The 19,067-nt window shown below is 46.4% G+C and overlaps 1 protein-coding gene across 1 annotated transcript in view; it reads left to right on the top strand.

Moving 5' to 3' along the window:
* LOC133124959 (dedicator of cytokinesis protein 2-like) overlaps positions 1 to 18,379 on the top strand; it is a 113,357-nt gene extending 94,978 nt beyond the window's left edge. The window contains 16 exon segments of the mRNA XM_061236572.1: positions 1,775 to 1,808; positions 1,811 to 1,856; positions 2,808 to 2,964; positions 3,777 to 3,817; positions 5,291 to 5,381; positions 6,828 to 6,935; positions 9,380 to 9,469; positions 10,912 to 11,013; positions 12,217 to 12,358; positions 13,187 to 13,268; positions 13,737 to 13,821; positions 14,059 to 14,145; positions 14,303 to 14,479; positions 15,334 to 15,417; positions 15,804 to 15,941; positions 17,549 to 18,379. Of these exon segments, the coding sequence (XP_061092556.1) occupies positions 1,775 to 1,808; positions 1,811 to 1,856; positions 2,808 to 2,964; positions 3,777 to 3,817; positions 5,291 to 5,381; positions 6,828 to 6,935; positions 9,380 to 9,469; positions 10,912 to 11,013; positions 12,217 to 12,358; positions 13,187 to 13,268; positions 13,737 to 13,821; positions 14,059 to 14,145; positions 14,303 to 14,479; positions 15,334 to 15,417; positions 15,804 to 15,941; positions 17,549 to 18,091 (2,007 nt within the window). The 3' untranslated portion in view covers positions 18,092 to 18,379.
* Positions 18,380 to 19,067: the final 688 nt, after the last annotated feature.

The raw sequence follows: 19,067 nt of genomic DNA, 5'->3' as shown, positions 1-19,067 counted from the left end.
GCTATGAAATGGGAAAAGCCTATTTTAAAACTGGGGCAACCGCGACATAAGCATAAAGATTTATACAGTGTGTAATGTTATCTTTCTCTCAAAGTTACAAACATATCACATTTCATGTTTCATTAATGCTGTCCCTGCGATCGCTGAAGGAAAAATGGATTATTGATATGCAGTTTAAACTAGTCTGGATCACCATCGCGATGGATCAGCATCAACTCACTTTCCACTGTCACTTACTGACATTATTAAATATTACAATGATCGCAGTTCCTGGTTATCACTTTGTAGCTTACATTGCATTGCATTGCACAATTGTCAATAAGCAATATGTCACATTTTTGTGTGCATTTATTTGAAAATACAGCAGTCATGTCCTACCGACATGACTGTGTGCTATGCATTGCTAGTGCACTGAGTTTAGTTAGTGGACTAAAGCTCAACAAATATCTAAGAATAATCACTTTTTAAAGTGATTAAAGACTGGAAAAGCCAATATAGTACACTGACATCATGAGTACTGTGTTTACACCTGTGGTCCCCTTGTTCTTGTTAATATTCACTATAATTTTCATTTAGTGGGGTTTCATAATTGCAATTGATCGTGGGCCTGAAATATTTTATTACTATGGCTTTATGCATTTAATAGCTTTTCTTAATTGTTCATTTATCACACATGACAAGCAAATGGAAAAGTAATGATACTTAATGTAAATGGGATAAATTATACATATTTAAAAAAATGTGGCACCAACTTTTATAAACGCAAAAGGGAAAATGTTTGAACTATCTCCACTTTTCTTTAACTAAATGTGGCTGAAAGGAAGTGGCCATTTTGTTTATTACTATACACTGTACTCTATAGCTTTGAGGTCAGTATTCACTGTACAATCGTCAGTTTAAGCTATGTAGTGTGCTCAATATACACTCTATTAGGACCTGCTCATGCCTTCTCTTGTCTTCTCTGTCCCAACGCTTGTAAGACTCCAGGAGTTGGCAGAAAACACTTTGGGGCAGAAAGTAAATAATCGGTGTTGTTTATTGTGCTGAAGGGGATGTCAGTTCACACAACAAGATGGATGCCCCAAGTCCAACGGAGGAGCAGTCCCCATGAGCAGTTATATCATTCATATCACATCCCTTTACCTCCAGCATTAGCAAATCATAACCTGTACATCTTACAGCTCTCACAAATAAGATTAATGAGGCTCCGTTTATCGCTTCTGAGAGAGAGAGAGAGTTTGGGCAGAGCTCCAGTCTACTCCTCCTCCCATATAAACTGCAGTGTATTACCTAATATGATTTAAAAATACACACGTGTAAAAATATGCCATCCACACATTTAACACACTGTACCCTGTACACACCAGACCTGGTCTCAAATACGTCATTGTTTTAGATTCAAATACTTTTCTATGCTTTACCGAGCTTGTCTGGTGTACTGGAATAAATTAAATACTCTCAAAAAAACCCTGCCTTCTGGTCCTCTTGGTTGGCTGAGCACCAGACAAGATCAGTCGAACATAGCACAGTATTTGAATCCAAAACAATTGCGTTGTACCCATTTTACAACCATGAAGCGTACGGTTGGGCAGCTAGGGGCTAAGGTACTGTACATGACTGGGACCTGGAGGGCTGGGTGGGTCAAGCCCCAGTGCAGCCGCGGTAAGATCAGTGCGGCTGTCGGGCCCTTGAGCAAGGCCCTTTACCCCACATTGCTCCCTGGGGGGAATGACCCCTGCAATGACATGCTACGCACCGTGTCTGTCTCCTGCAGTTTGAGAACGAGATCATTCTGAAGCTGGATCACGAGGTGGAGGGCGGGGGCACAAGCGCTACATGGAGCTGCTGCAGACCACGTGAGTCGCCCCCGGCAACTGTCAATCCATCAATCACACAGCCGCTCTGCGTCGCCCCCGGCAACTGTCAATCAATCACACAGCCGCTCTGCGTCCCCCGACCTGCAAATTGGCCGTGCCTCTCTGGGCCTGACCCAGGCCCGTGACCCTGGGTCGAGTTCGTAATTGTTTTTTTGGATTCAAGCGCTTTTCTCAAGTTTTCCTGAGCTTGTCTGGTGTGTTGGAAGCTATGAAATACGCTCAAGGTGCAAACCCCCTGCTTCTGGTCCTCTAGGTTTGCTCAATTGCCGAGATCAATCGAGCATAGAAAAGTATTTGAATCCAAAACAATTACGTATTTGACTGTGGTCTGCTCTGGGCCTGATTTACTGAGACCTCATAGACCCTAAACCTATTAGCACACACAGAACAGAATAACTTACGTTTTGGATCGATTTATGGAGTAGTTTATGTTATGAAATGACTGGACTTGCTACTAGTTCAGCAGTGCTATTTTAAAAGTTCAGTATTGTCGAAAGGAGGCACAGGACATTTAAAAAATCTAAATTTAATAAGTCAACCCAACCAATGATTGATGCAAAACAAATAAGGTGTTCAATCACTGGTGGTGTTATTGGGTGTGTGTTTAACAAAGCCCTGTGTGTGTGTGTGTGTATGTGTGTGTTTGTGCGTGCGTATGCGTCTGTGTGTGTGGCTGTGTGTGCGTGTGTGTGTGCGTCTGTGTTTGTGTGTGTGCATGTGCATCTGTGTGTGTGGCTGTGTGTGCGTGCCTGTGTGTGAGTTTGTGTGCATGTGCGTGCGTGTCTGTGTGTGTCTGTGTGTGTCTGTATGTTTGTGTCTCTGTGTGCGTGCGTGTGTGTGTGTCTCTGTGTGTGTGTCTGTGTGTGTGTGTGTGTCTGTGTGTGTGTGTGTGTGTGTGTTTCTGTGTGTGTGTGTTTGTGTGTGTTTCAGGCTGCTGGAGTGTGCGTCACAGTGCCCCCTGCTGGTGCCCCAGGTGCAGTACTTTGTGACCCTGGTGGGGGGCCTGCTGGAGAGGCTGCTGGACTACAGGGCCGTCATGAGTGATGAGAGCCGCAACAACCGCATGAGCTGCACCGTCAACCTCCTGGTGAGGCCCGGCCCCCTACCGCCCCCCGTACCGCCCCCCGTACCGCCCCCACGTACCGCCCCCCATACCGTAGGGTGTGCTGGGGTCCTCACTCCTGGTCCTGGAGAGCCGCAGGGTGTGCTGGGGTCCTCACTCCTGGTCCTGGAGAGCCGCAGGGTGTGCTGGGGTCCTCACCCCTGGTCCTGGAGAGCCGCTGGGTGTGCTGGGGTCCTGGAGAGCCGCAGGGTGTGCTGGGGTCCTCACTCCTGGTCCTGGAGAGCCGCAGGGTGTGCTGGGGTCCTCACTCCTGGTCCTGGAGAGCCGCAGGGTGTGCTGGGGTCCTCACTCCTGGTCCAGGAGAGCCGCAGGGTGTGCTGGGGTCCTCAGTCCTGGAGAGCCACAGGGGGTGGTGGATTTTGTTGTTATGCTGCACTTAATTGATCAATGAAAGCAGTTGATTACAGTAAACCTCACCTGGTTTCTCACTGGTTGCTGCTATTTTTGCTATTAAAACCAGGGTGTGCTGGTTTTTGTTTTTGCCTTAATATCAGCAACCAATTCAGACCCAGGAAACCTGGTGAGGTGAGTTAACTGTGTAAGAAACTGCTTTCATTGATCAATTTAGTGCCGGGTAACAACACACCTCAGCACACTCTGCGGCTCTCCAGGACCAGGAGTGAGGACCACTGCTTCCTTAATTATCAATCACCAAACCTAACTGACACATCATTTAACTGACATGCTCTCTCCCATCCAAAGTGTTTAACTGCTAAGACACAGAACTAATATCATTTTCACATACTGCTCATGAAACTTTTTCTTTTTTTTTTCAGAATTTCTACAAGGACATCAACCGAGAAGGGATGTACATCAGGTGATTGTTATTATATTATGCTAAAGATTATTATACACTAAATATGATTATACAGGCATCTATCGATTCTATATCTAAGCATACTGTTATTATTTACACAATGTATTCAACTATATTTGGCTAGTACTATTCAATCATGTGTGATCATGCAGGTTGCATACTGTAAGTATTTATTTCATACAAACCATTTTGTTCTTATGCAATCACCAGTGTAAACGTTCAAATGTATACTTGGACATTCTCCATGAAAAACTGACAAAGTAGCACTCACACAAACACACACACCCACACATACATGCACTGTTCAGTGTGTGTGTGTAAAAGCAAACGCACATATCACAGTTTATACATAGTTATAATGAGGATACCCATGTGTGTCGTGTGTGTGTGTGTCTGCGGGTGTGTGTGTGTGTGAGCGGAAGGATTCATGGTGTGTGTCCGTGTATAATCTGACTGGAGATTATCCCAGTCGCACTGAATTAATGTTAAAACCCCCAGGATCAACTGATCCTCTCTAAGCAGTGTGTGCACTCATCCCAGGGGAGAGGCGGAGAGAGAGGAGGGCGGAGAGAGAGGGGGAAGGAGAAAGAGAGAGAGGGAGAGAAGTTAGGGGGAGAAGGAGAGTGATGGAAGGAACAAGGGCCTGAAGTGATGGAAGACAGGAAGACAGCCATAAAGTAGAGCATGTTTAATTAATGCCCAGGAAAAGGATTTGCAATAAACACAGTGTGAAAGAGCTTAGAGGTGGGCCCTGCTTCCTGCTCATGAGTACATACTCCCTGCAAGTGAGAACTAGTCTACCAACCTGCCGGAGACCTACAGGCCTGCACTATGTCCCAATATTTTGGTCCTAAAATGATTCTTTTATTTCATTCATGCATTTAGACTTATTTCATTGGTTCACCTTTTTCCGTTCCCTTTGTGTAGCCACCTCTGTTTTAGTAAGGGATAGTCCAACATTTTAGGAAATCTTACCCATAGTTTGACAATAAGATCGATACACATTTCATCCCTGTGCTTCCGGTACAAAAATATTATACAGGCCGCAAACTAACGGTGCTACCACAATGAATGGCTGCAGATGGAAGCAACAGTTGGACTATCTGTTTAAGTATTGAATTATTGACATGTTTGTATGATGTGTGTCATGCAGATACATTGATTTCTGTCCAGGAGTCCTACATTGAGGCTAACAGGTGGCAGACAATAGCACAATGGTGCTTGTAAATGCAGAGGGACATCTACTGGACAAGTTTGCACATTGCAGCGTGACCTTGGGTCTTCCATTTGGGATTGAAAAACAGTGATTTATGTTTGTTTGACTGTGACCTCTGAACATATCTTGTGTCTTGTGTATGTGTGTGCGTGCGTGCGTGCATGTGGGTGTGTGTGCCTGTGTGCGTGCGTGCGTGCGTGCGTGCCTGTGTGTGTGTGTGTGTGTGTGTGTGTGTGTGTCTGGTGGGGCTCTCACAGGTACCTGTACAAACTCAGAGATCTTCACTTGGACACGGAGAACTTCACTGAGGCCGCTTACACTCTGCTGCTGCACTCTCGTTTGCTCAAGGTACGACCAGTTCTCCTCCACTGCAGGTAACACACACACACACAGCCACACACTCTCTCACACACACACACACACAGCGCACACACTCTCTCAAAGACACACACACACACAGCCACACACTCTCTCACACACACACAGCGCACACACTCTCTCAAAGACACACACACACACAGCCACACACTCTCTCACACACACACACACACACACACACACACACAGCGCACACTCTCTCACACACACACACACACACACAGCGCACACACTCTCTCACACACACACACACAGCGCACACACTCTCTCACACACACACACACACACACAGCGCACACACTCTCTCACACACACACACAGCGCACACACTCTCACACACACACACAGCGCACACACTCTCTCACACACACACACACACACACACAGCGCACACACTCTCTCACAAACAGACACACAACATACACTCTCACACACTCACACACGCACCCACACACACACAGCACACACACTCTCTCACACACACACACACACACACACAGCACACACACTCTCACACACACAGACACACAACATACACGCTCACACACAAATGCAGACTCTCTCACACACACACACACACTCACACACACACACACACACAGGTTGTGGTGCAGAGGGAGACAGATACAGGTGTAGGGGGTAAAAGGGTGTTTGGATGGTGTATACAGTAGGCGCTCTTGGCAGAGCTCACAGAGATCTGGAAGCAGAAGTGCTGGCAGAGCTGTGTGCTTGTGCTTGTTTTACGATGGGCGCTGCAGCATTCAGACCTGCGCAGCACAGTGAGTTACAGTCTCCAAGGATCGCTGTGTGTATTGCATTACCCACCTTCCCTAATTCAGCTTTTAATTCACCTTATAGCTAGCTGTCGAGAAAGCACCAGCCATTAGCGCTTATGGACTGGCAGGCGCAGCGTCAGGAGTCCGGCCCAAGTGATTTTACTTTGACCCCTGACCCCTGACCCCTGTGCGGTCTCCTTCCCTGTCCTCCCCCCTCTTCCTCTCGCTCTCTCTCGCTATGACACGTCAGTGATGAAGACGAGTCTCTTTTCACGAGGGGGAAAGCTGTTGCTTTAATGTGTGGAGGAAATAAAGGGCTTTTAAAAGTCAAGCTCTCTCCCTCTCCCGCACTCTCTCCCGCCCCTTCTCCTTCTCGCCTTCTCCCTCCCTCTCTCTCTTCCTCCCCCTCTCCCTCCCTCTCTCTCCCTCTCCCTCACTCTCTCCCCTCTCTCTCAATTCAATTAAATTCAATGCGCTTTATTGGCAGGAAACGCAGGAGTAAATATTGCCAAAGCAAACATGAATCATACGTATGTATAACAGTACGTAAATGTAAAACATGAACGATAATGAATACTACTTTAATTAATACTACTCTCTCTCTCCCTCTCTCCTCTCTCCTCCCTCCTCTCTCCCTCAGTGGTCGGAGGACCAGTGCAGTCCTGTGGATTTCTCCAGCTCTCAGACACAGCGTCAGCTTAAGGAGACTCTGTACAACACCATCATTGGATACTTCGACAAGGGCAAGGTCAGCCAGAGCCCGCCTGTAAAACTGGGCCAAGGTGCCTGTTTCTTTTGGGTCCTTTGGATATTTTTGGAATTTGTCACACCTTTTTTTTATCATATTGCTCCGGAAAGGCATATGCAAACAGACAGTTGCACCACCATTTTCACACTGTTACACTGCAGAAAGTGACTGTCTTAACAGTCGTTTTTTGGCTTGAAATGAAACTTAAGATCTTTTTTTTTTTCTTCTCTCAAGTAGGAAATATTACCTTGTTTTAAATTAATGTTTCCATGGCAAGTGAAATTGTCTGCTTCCTTTGGCAAATATTGTGATGAGTCCAGCTGTCTTAACTCATTGGCAAAACTGAGCAAAAAAGCTAAAGGCATACCAGGAATCAACACAATACAAAATGAAATATTGCCTCATGGAAAAATAAAACACACACACACATAGCTTTCCTTGCCAGCTGGAGAATCCTCTTTCCGTAGGGTTTGATTATAATGAATAGAGTCTGCTGGACATGGGAACAGGATTGCATTTATTGTTACACCCATTGGTCACAGTCAAACATGATTCACTTTGTAAACCAGGCTGTTATTAATGACAAATGCTACTAATAATGAATCAAAATCTGATTTGTCACTAATAACAAGAGATAATTTCTGGTGAATGATTTCAGTGCCATATCTTCTATCCTGTTCCTCAGCAGTCCAAACCTGCAGTGCTGTACTTTTTTTAAACAATGTGTGCATCTCTACACTAGCTCCTTTCAACCACTTCCCTGATTGTGGCAGTGTGCACTTCAATAGCCCTTTTTCTCCTTTCATTTCCAAAGCTGTTTCTGAGCCATTTCTGCAGACCTGAACAAAGCATGCAATGGGCTTCTAAATCACTCATTCAGGGGCTCAAAGTAAATGGGAAAAATGGTAAATGGTTGGCATTTTTATGCCGCCTTTATCCAAAACGCTGTACTATTGTTGGTTCCCATTCACCCATTCACACACCAACGGCGATTGGCTGCCATGCAAGGCACCAGCTCGTCAGGAGCAATTAGGGGTTTGGTGTTTTGCTCAGGGATGCTTCAACAGGAAATCAAACTGTCAGGGAATTGAACCGGCGACCCTCCGACTACCAGACGATTGCTCTTACCTCCTGAGCTGATGTCGCCCTGTGAGGAGCTGGTTGTGATATTCTGACTCTCTAGAGCAGTCTGTGACTCAGGAGCTGGTATTGTCACTCTAGAGCAGAATCTGACTGTGGAGCTGACTGTGACTCCCTGGAGATGACATTATCACTGTGACTCTAGACCTCAATCTGACTGTGGAGCAGACTGTGATACTGTGACTCCCTGGAGCTGAGTGTGACTCTGTGACTCTCTCTAGAGCTGACTATGACTCCCTGTAGCTGAAAGTGTCACTGTGACTCTTGACCTCAATCTGACTGTGGAGCAGACTGTGATACTGTGACTCCCTGGAGCTGAGTGTGACTGTGACTCTCTCTAGAGCTGACTACGACTCCCTGCAGCTGAAAGTGTCACTGTGACTCTAGACCTCACTCTGACTGTGGGGCAGACTATTGACACTGGAACTCTCTCTAGGGCTGACTATGACTCTTTGGATTTCACCATGACGCTGTGACTCGTGAGAGCTGACAGGGGTACTGACTCCCTCTGTAGCTCACTTAACGCTGTGACTTTATGTGAAACTCAGCGTGACCCTGTGTGAAGCTCACCGTGTCTCTGTCTGAAACTCATGGTGACTGTCCGGAGATATCCGGCAGGGGCACTTGTTTTCAGCGCAGTAATGTTCCCTATGGTGTGAACTGAGTCCTGACTGTGACAGTGCCCCCCCATGGCCGGGAGGTGTGTGTACACATGGAGTAGCGTGTGATTGGCCACGGCTTCTCCCAAGGAGGGAGTGTTTTACTCTCCAGGATTTCCTCTACCCTACTTCATAGCCTACAGTGACTTGTCTTGTTCATGTTACCGTGGCGGTTGTGGTTACTGTGCGCACAGCTGAATTGGGCACTGCGGAAATTAGATGTGACTAGAATTATGAGTGAACTAGAGAAGGCAGATAAGTGGTGAGTTTAAAAAATATATATGGTGAAATTGTCTATTGCCCATAATGCCCTGTGTGAAGTCATAGGTATTTCTTTCTGTATGTTGTCAGTGGGTGTCAGTGTCAGAACTGTGCATGCATGGCTTCCTGTGTTTCTCCAATTTCCAAAAAAATGTTGTGTTTGTCGACCACCCCAATGTCACGAAGAGCAGATATTTTTCTCTCTCCCCCTTTTCAACTCCATGTCTGGCACTTCCTTTCAATGCTGTTCAACTGAAATGGAGCTTCAGTGAAAAGAGAATAATTAAACTGTGCTGCAAAGGAATTTAACAGAAAATCGGTACTATCGACAACGGTGACTTAGTTTATTAATTTGTGGTTTGGTCTGTGTCTCTCTGTCTGCAGATGTGGGAGGAGGCTATTGCCCTGTGTAAGGAGCTGGCTGACCAGTATGAGATGGAGGTGTTTGAGTACGAGCTTCTGAGCCAGAGTCTGGTAATGAGACTGAGTATTACTGTCCCAGTGCACTGTATCTGCAACACTGTCTCACCCACCCTGCAACACTGACTCACCCGCCCTGCAACCCTGACTCACCCACCCTGCAACACTGACTCACCCGCCCTGCAACACTGACTCACCCGCCCTGCAACACTGTCTCACCCACCCTGCAACCCTGACTCACCCACCCTGCAACACTGTCTCACCCACCCTGCAACACTGACACCACCCACTATATCTGCAACACTGACTCACTCACACTGCAACACTGACTCACCCACCCTGCAACACTGACTCACCCACCCTGCAACACTGACTCACCCGCCCTGCAACACTGACTCACCCACTATATCTGCAACACTGACTCACTCACACTGCAACACTGACTCACCCACTATATCTGCAACACTGACTCACTCACACTGCAACACTGACTCACCCACCCTGCAACACTGACTCACCCACCCTGCAACACTGACTCACCCGCCCTGCAACACTGACTCACCCACTATATCTGCAACACTGACTCACCCACTATATCTGCAACACTGACTCACCCGCCCTGCAACACTGACTCACCCACTATATCTGCAACACTGACTCACCCACTATATCTGCACCACTGACTCACCCACACTGCAACCCTGATTCACCCACTACATCTGCAACACTGACTCACCCACCCTGCAACACTGACTCACCCACCCTGCAACACTGACTCACCCACACTGCAACACTGACTCCACCACTCTGCAACACTGACACCAGCCACTAGATCTGCAGCACTGCCACCACCCATTCTGCAACTCTGACTCCACGCACTACATCTGTGACACTGACTCCACACACTATATGTGTGACACTGACTCACCCAGTCTGCAACACTGACTCACCCTCTATATGAGCTACACTGTTTCCCTGATTCATTACTATAATTTTTGTTACTGATGTTTTTTAGTCCTCCCACTACATCTGTATACTGCTACACTGACTCATTAAAGTCATTTAGCTGACGGTTTTAGTCCGACCACTACATCTGCTACACTGACTCCCACAGATACGAGCAGCTGAAATATGTGTAGGTGAGGCGTCTGATTGCAGTAGCCGTCTGTGCTGCATTTGTCCTGGCACGCTCTCTCTGATGTAGTGGGCTGGGTTACCCGGGCTAATCTGTTGCTCCAGATCCTGGCACAGCTGCAGCCTTCCTGTAGGATGCTCTCATTATCATTTCAATTAGAGAGAGCCCCGCTACAGATCCGCCAGCCACCATAAACCAAAATGGCCCATTTTTTCTCCCTGTGAAGCTGGTCGCGGCGCAAGCAGGGAGAGATACCCAACGGGGCTTTTTCACGGAGAGATGTGTGTCCACAGAGACGCACGCTCGCACGCGCAAAACGGACAACAAACACATCTCATTTTTCTCTTTCACTCTTTTTCAGAAACAGCAGGCAAAGTTCTACGAAAACATCATGAAAATCCTGCGGCCAAAACCAGACTATTTCGCCGTGGGGTACTATGGATGTTACCCCCCATTTCTGCGGGTGTGTTTGTGTTCGTGGGTGTGTGTGTGTGTGTGTCTGTGTGTAGTTGTAGTATTAGCAGTAGTAGTAGTAACAGCAATAGTATTAGTAGAAGTAGTAACAGCAGTAGTAGTTGTAGTAATCACAGTAACTGGTACAGGTATGTAGTAAGAGTGTGTGATTGTGCGAGTGTGTTGGATACCTCATATTTTTAGATTTTGGCACATGGGAGAGTGTTATGTTTTGATATTGTGGTTTTGGTTCAGATTGCTTTCATTTTTACAAAGTGGAGAGTTCTTAGCTCGTTCCCTAGCGTGTGTTTCTTTCCCTCTCTCCCCTTACATTATCAAAAGGAATTCTGGGTAATGGAAGACACACATAGACCCCAGCACACACACACAAGTGCAGGCAGTTCTGGGCGGCATATCACAAAGCAGGATGACTGAGTTAGCTGGATGAGTAAACCCCGAAAAACTGCTGTTTTTACCCCAGTCCATGTTCCAGTTGTGGAAGCGTTCTGGGTTTTACTCTGTGAACTTATCCAGCTAACTCAGTAGCCCTGCTTTGCGATACACCCCCCTGGTGTCCGCTATCACTGAAGGGTCTTATTAGTTCTCTGAAGGAACACCACAGTACAAAAGTAATTTAAGTTTGTGAGAAAGTATTTTGATTACGAGGGCCCAGCAGGACCGCATAAGAGGGTTGCAGTTCCTCGGTTTGAATGCCTGGAGCTGATAATAATGAAGAGCAATGTTTTCTTCTGTAATTCTGTTATTTGTTTCCTTGGGTTAGATAATTAATACTGCATTGTAGCTGCTATGATTATTTGTACTATGCAGGCCATGAGTTTCTGTTTGTGTACCTGTATGTGTATGTGTGTGTGTGTGTGTCTGTGTCCCTCTGTGTGTGTATGTGTTTACATGTAACTGTTTGCATGCATTGTGACAATCTGTGAGTTTGTATTGGTCAAATGTGTAATTATGCTCCATACTGTGCTCGATTGATCTTGCCTGGTGCAATTGAGCCAAACAAGAGAACTGGAAAGTGATATTTGCCATTTTTGACACAAATTTGTTTCATAGGTTCCAATACACCAGACAAGCTCAGCGCAGGATGGAAAATAGATACTTGAATCGAAAGCAGTAACATATTTGACCCAGATCTGAAGTATTGTTATGTATTTGAATTGTAAGTGTGTGTGTGTGTGTGTGTGTGTGTGTGCAGAACAAGGTGTTTATCCACCGGGGGAAGGAGTACGAACGCAGAGAGGACTTCCAGTGCCAACTGATGAGCCAGTTCCCCAGCGCGAAGCGTCTGAACACCACCGGCGTGCCGGGGGAGGATATCAGGAACTCCGAGCTGCAGTGTATCCTTCACGGGGGGAGGGGTGGAGCGGAGCCGGGGTGTCTGGAGGACTCAGCCTGAGGGCGATCTTTTCGATCGCTGTGTTTTCTCCTCTTTTTCATGTCCTGCTCCTAGCGCCGGCCGTCGGGAGAGGCCCGAGAGGAAAGAGAGGTGGGAAAAGAAGCGAAGTCGAAAAAAACTGAATTAGGCAAATGGAACGTCCTTGCGTTTGAAGTCGTGCCAGTTACAGACGTGGCAGACGGGGAGAGGTGGATCCACAGGTCGATCATTTATACGTCTCGCTTTCCGAAACAATACTTCCGCAAAGGATGCGCTGATGATGCCTTGCTCAAACTTCTACTTCTAGCTCCTAGAAGGAACTTTTAAGGAGTTGGAACGTCATTAAAGATGGTGGACCTCGGTCAATTTGCGGTGGGTAAGGAACAAAGAAAAGAAAAAAGAGGAGAAGAATAAATGATTGGAATGAACCCTGAGTGAAAAGTTGTGAGAAGCGGTGAGGATGTTATGAGCTCTGTCTGCAGCAAATCTTTCCTCCACTGTACCCTGCAGAAAATGTCTTAACAAGCATTTTTAGTCTTATAATAAGACTAACTGTAAGATCTTATTTTTTCTCTAAAGTAGAAAATCTTAGCTTGTTTTAAGTCACTATTTGCTTGACAAGCGAAATGTTCTTATTCCCTTGGCAAATCTTGAAATTAGTCTTGACTCCAGTCATTTTTTTTATTTTATTCTCAATATAAGTACGAAAATATTTGCTGATATTGACGTATTTTTTGGGCTTTTGCAGTGCCCAGAGTGATGTGTTGTTTACTTGACCCGATCGTGTCAGATATCCAGTGTTTCACGGTTCAACCCGTCCTGGAGATCCCCCCTCGTCTGAAGAACAAGCCTGTGCCAGATCAGATCATCAAGTGAGACCACAACATTAACCTCTGATTACATCTTACTCCCGGTCACAGTGCTACTACTCTTTTCAGTTAGCAATCACAGCACTTTTAACTGAGATATCCTGTTCCCATGAGCCAATCATACAACCTCAGACACGCTGTTCTTACAGAGGCCAATTTGTCACTCACCAATCTCAGAACCCCTGTTTTCACCTATGAGTCACAGTTTCTGTTTCATTTAACGGTTTGCCTCTGTGGCAAGAATGCCCCCGGCCGGGAAAAAGTACTCGCGGGGGTCCGACAGTAGGGGGCAGCAGCATTACTTTTCGGCCTGTAACAGGCTGAGATTGCCCATAATCCACAGTGGTTTAGGGTTTGTTTTTTGCACACCCACCACCAAACGTGAGCACTCTGTGCAGGTTTCTGATGCAATAATTACACGAGAAGAAGGAATGAACAATGCCTCCTGTCTGTCTCTGTCTTGCCTCGCAGTTTCTACAAATCCAACAACGTACAGCGTTTCCATTACTCAAAACCGGTGCGCAAGGGCTCCGTGGACCCGGACAACGAGTTCGCCGTGAGAACCTGCCCGCACACCGGCACACACAGACGCACAATAAACCCCACACAATTCAAAAACCAACGAAGCGTGAGGCTGAGGATGTGTGCAAGTCTATTAATTCACTTTTCTCTGTTTGCTGACCTCCCCTCTCTCTCTCTCTCTCTCTCTCCCCCTTCATGCCCACACGCACACACACACGTTCATGCACACAAACACTCCTTCCCCTGTTGAACTGAATCGATTCTCCTGCAGTCGATGTGGATTGAGCGCACAACCTTCGTCACGGCCTACAAACTGCCCGGAATTCTTCCCTGGTTTGAAGTCACCAGCACAACGCATGTCAGTACCCGTGTCTTTCTCTCCTGGTCTCGCAAGATGCGAAGATAGTCATACCTGTAATCTTCAGAATTTCTGTGAATCAGCATTGTATATATCCTTTCCGTTGTTCCACTGTATAAGTGTATGTGTATGAGTTTGTTTTATTTCTTTATATCAGACAACAATCAGTCCATTGGAGAATGCTATTGAGACCATGGGGACCACCAATGAGAAGATCCTGACCATGATAAACCAGTACCAGGGTGACGACACCCTTCCCATAAACCCCCTCTCCATGCTACTGAATGGAATTGTGGACCCTGCTGTCATGGGTGGTTTTGCCAAGTATGAGAAGGTGAGGAATGTGTGTGTGTGTGTGTGTGTATGTATGTGTATTGTTATGGCCCAAGCTCTCCCATGGACCATGAGGAGTACAATTGGACCGCGACCTAAAACAAATTGCCCAAGTCCAAAATCAAAATACAAAAAAAAAACATTCCAAAATAATTTTAAAAATTAAAAACTGCAAACAAAACATGCCACAAAACACTTGGCTGAAATTATCAAATACAGCAGTCTCAAAAACACAGGACTTAAAAAGGCGCCTTCAAAAAATGTATCTTCATAAAGTCTCTTCAAATGTGTCTCGTCTAACTGCAGAAACTTCCACCTTTTATTCTTTTTGGGCAGCTGAGCATAATTGGCAATCAGTTTGTCAGCAACTGACTGCACATAAAGGAGCCAGCCACATTCATACAGGGGGAAGTAACAGTGTGTGTATGTGTGTGTGCGTATGTGTGTGTGCACGTGTGTGTGTGTGTGTGCATGCGCGCGTGTGTGTGTGCTTCTGTGTGTGTGCGCGTGTGTGTTTGTGTCTGTGTGTTTGTGCGCTCGTGTGTGTGCGTGTGTGTGTGTGTTTGTGTGTGTGTTTGTGCGCTTGTGTGTGTGTGTGTGTGCGTGCGTGCGTACGTGTGTGTGCGTGGGCATAAGTGTGTTTGAATATGAGTGCATTTGGTTTGGCCTGCTCTCCTGCTCTCAGTCTCTCCTCTCCTTTGCTTTTTTCATTTTTCATTACACCGATATGCAAATACCTCTCACCCCGCCTCTCCCCCTCACCCTTTATTCTCCCTCACTGTCTCTGTATTTATTAATAATATGCATGGAAATGAATGGTTCAATAATACAACACATATCTTTGTCTGTCTCTAGGCCTTCTTCACAGAAGAGTATACACAACAGCACCCAGAGGACAAGGAGAAACTGGCTCATCTGAAAGACCTCATCGCCTGGCAGGTCAGCAGGGAAGGGCTGGTGTAATGTTAAAATGAATATTAGAACTAATTATTTTTATTGAATTATTTATTTAATGAATACTGTTTGACATCTTTTATTTACTCATTTCTTATTATCTTTCTCCCTCGTTACTTCTGTGCCATGTTTTCTTTACCACTTTCATGAACATATGCTAAGCAAGGCATTGTGGGACTTGTAGTCATGTCATTACCATATCCTGTGTGGATGGATGGTGTTTTGAGTCCCTTCAGTTATTAAACAGTTTGAACATCCCCTGTCCGTTCACTCATTCTGCGGGGCAGGAATGAAGGCAGGATACATTTTGTAGCATTCAGACGCACTCGAGGAGTGATCTGTTTAACCTTCATGACCTCTGACCCTGTCAGACTCCCTTACTGGCGCGAGGAATCAGCCTGCATGGGAGAAGGGTAACAGATGACCTCCGACCTTTCCACGAACGCATGGAAGAGTGTTTCAAACAGCTGAAACTGAAGGTGGAGAGGGAGTATGGAAGTAGAGAGCTGGTAAGAGAGAGGGGGGGAGGGAGGGAGGGAGGGAGAGATAGAGAACATGTGTGAAAAGTGTGATCACCAGTGATATCCAGCCCATTAGATGGTGTAGAAGGAAAGTTTTGGGTAACACACACTTAACTTGGCTAATCCTATGTGCAAAAATGTGCTTAAATGGCTGAGGAGCACAGAAAAGAACATGATATTAAATATGCACTGAAAAAGAAGTCATGATGATCTCATTGATAATGGATGTTCAAAAAACAACAGTAAAATTCTAAATTTGTCACCAAGTCAGGCTGCATTTTAAAGCTGTGTACACCCAAGAGCTCAGCACTAAACAGAACCCTTAATCAGGGAGACAAGAAGCTGATTAACACCCAAAACTAATTTATAATTCCTCAGACCTGCCTGGCCAACCTGCCACAAATCAGAGCAGGTTAAATTATTAAACACACTGCCATCATAAATACAAGTAGATGCTATTGTTATTGGGCCCTAAAAGCACACCCTAGAATCTTTTTTACCTGCAGTGAGAGACTCTGGTTCACTGAGCACACTCTTACAGCCTAAACCAGGGTAGTACAAAGGGTCAGGATTACCAGGGAAAACTGTGTTCGTGAAAAGCACCAGAATATGAAAAGCATGAAAAATACTGTAAAATAAGAGCTACACATCCTCATTTGAGGACCCCCTCCTCATTTTGACGTCAGTCAAATCGGCTCCCCGCCCTTCAAAAATTCCCCTGAGAGATCCGTAGACATGTCACAGAAGCTAGTGCTGCTCTAACTTCATTTCGGCTTGTGTTAGTTCAAAATGGCGCATAGCATTACATTACGTTATTGGCATTTGGCAGACGCTCTTATCCAGAGCGACGTACAGTTGATTAGACTAAGCAGAAGACAATCCTCCCCTGGAGCAATGCAGGGTTAAGGGCCTTGCTCAAGGGCCCAATGGCTGTGTGGATCTCATTGTGGCTTGACCAGGGATCGAACCACCGACCTTGTGTGTCCCAGTCATTTACCTTAACCATTACGCTACAGGCCACCCACTGCATTTCCACATCTTAGGGGTAAGAAGTAGAAATAGCAAGTAAAGAATGACCCAGCCAGAAGGTGTTCTCCAACAGTCTTCTGGAAGAAGGGTAATTTGAGGAAACATGCCCAGACACCTATTTTAAGGCCTTTATAAATAGGTCTGATGAGAGCCCCAAGCAATAGATGGGCTAGTTACCAATCAGCCATAGCTGTGTGTCTGTGTTGGCGAGGCCGTACACACACACATACACACACACACTCGCACATACACATTCAGCCAAAATAAAATACATGAAGAACTCACAAATACTGTCACACACAGTAGCACTCACATGCACGGGCACACACACACACACACACTCACACACACTGGTTGATTCTCAGTCCATCATTGGTTGTTGGTGCCAGGCGGGGTGGTTTGAGTATCTCAGAAACTGCTTATCTCCTTTTCATGCACGACAGTCTCAAGAGTTTGCAGAGAACGGTTATTGTGTGTGTGTGTGTGTGTGTGTGTGTGTGTGAATCTTTATGTATAATATAGAATAATATATGATCATAAAGCTTCCCTCTCGCTCCCTCTCCCAGCCGGACGTGGATGATCGCAGGGCGAGTCGTCCTCGATCCATGCTCCGCTCGTACCGCCAGTCCATCATATCCATCTCCTCAATGGGGGGCTCTGAGTGTGGGACCCCCACCAAGACACACCCCGACAGGTACCCCACACCTTCTACCCCGGACAAACTCTCCCCTCCTAACTCTCTCTTTCTCTCTCTCTCTCTCCGTTTCCCCGGCTGCCTCTCCCTCTCGTCCTCCCTGTCTCTCTCTCTCTCCTTCTCTCTCTCTTTCTCTCTTTTCCCCAGCTGCCTCTCCCTCTCGTCCTCCCTGTCTCTCTCTCTCTCCTTCTCTCTCTCTTTCTCTCTCTTTTCCCCAGCTGCCTCTCCCTCTCGTCCTTCCTGTCTCTCTCTCTCTCTCTCTCTCTCCTTCTCTCTCTCTCTCTCTCTTTTCCCCAGCTGCCTCTCCCTCTCGTCCTCCCTGTCTCTCTCCCCCTCTCTCTCTCTCTCTCTCTCTCTCTCTCTCTCCTGTGTAATGGAGTACAGCTGTACATATTCTCCATATTTCCTTTTGTAAGTCGCAACCTCAGTGTGTCGCTTGTCTCGCTGTGGAATGAAAAATTCATGAGGTACGGGTGTGTGTGAGGTGCTGTGTGTGTGAGTGTGTGTGTGAGGTGCTGTGTGTGAGTGTGTGTGAGTGTGTGTGTGTGTGTGCTTGTGAGAATGAACGTGTGTGAGGTGCTGTGTGTGTGGTGCAGGGGTGTGTGTGTGTGTGTGTCTTGGTGCAGGTGTGTGTGTTTGTGTCTTGGTGCAGGTGTGTGTGTGTGTGTGTGTGCATGTGTGTGTGTATGTGTGTGTGAGTGTGTGTGTGTGTGTGTGTGTGTGTGTGAGTGTGTGTGTGTCTTGGTGCAGGCGTGTGTGTGTGTGTGTGTGTGTGTGAGTGAGTGAGTGTGTGTGTGTGTGTGTGTGAGTGTGTGTGTGTCTTGGTGCAGGCGTGGGTGTGTGTGTGTGTGTGTGTGTGAGTGAGTGAGTGTGTGTGTGTGTGTGAGAGTGAGTGTGTGTGTGAGTGAGTGAGTGTGTGTGTGTGTGTGTGTGTGTGAGTGAGTGAGTGAGTGAGTGTGTGTGTGTGTGTGAGAGTGAGTGAGTGTGTGTGTGTGTGTGTGTGTGTGTGAGTGTGTGTGTGTGTGTGTGTGTGTGAGTGTGTGTGTGTGTGTGTGTGTGTGTGTGTGTGTGTGTGAGTGTGTGTGCGGGTGAGGAGGCCACTCCACAGTGAGATCTGTTAGATCGGTGAGGTGAATGTTTAGGTGTTTGAGCCCGACGGTGAAATGAGCCTCGCTGGAGTACGACGCTATGACTGTTTAAACTGTGAATTAATGCTATTCAATACAAACAGCCTTTCAGACAAACGCAGAACATGTAGATAAGTCACATATTCACATTCACATATTCAGAACACACACACACACACACACGAGAGAGAGAGAGCCAAAACGAGTATTATGCCCTCACTTGAGAATCCTTGCCGATTTACCTGTACAGTATAATACTGTATT

Source organism: Conger conger, chromosome 3, assembly GCF_963514075.1.
Source record: "Conger conger chromosome 3, fConCon1.1, whole genome shotgun sequence".
NCBI classification, from domain to species: Eukaryota; Metazoa; Chordata; class Actinopteri; order Anguilliformes; family Congridae; genus Conger; species Conger conger.
This window is presented reverse-complemented; position numbering and strand designations above follow the sequence as displayed.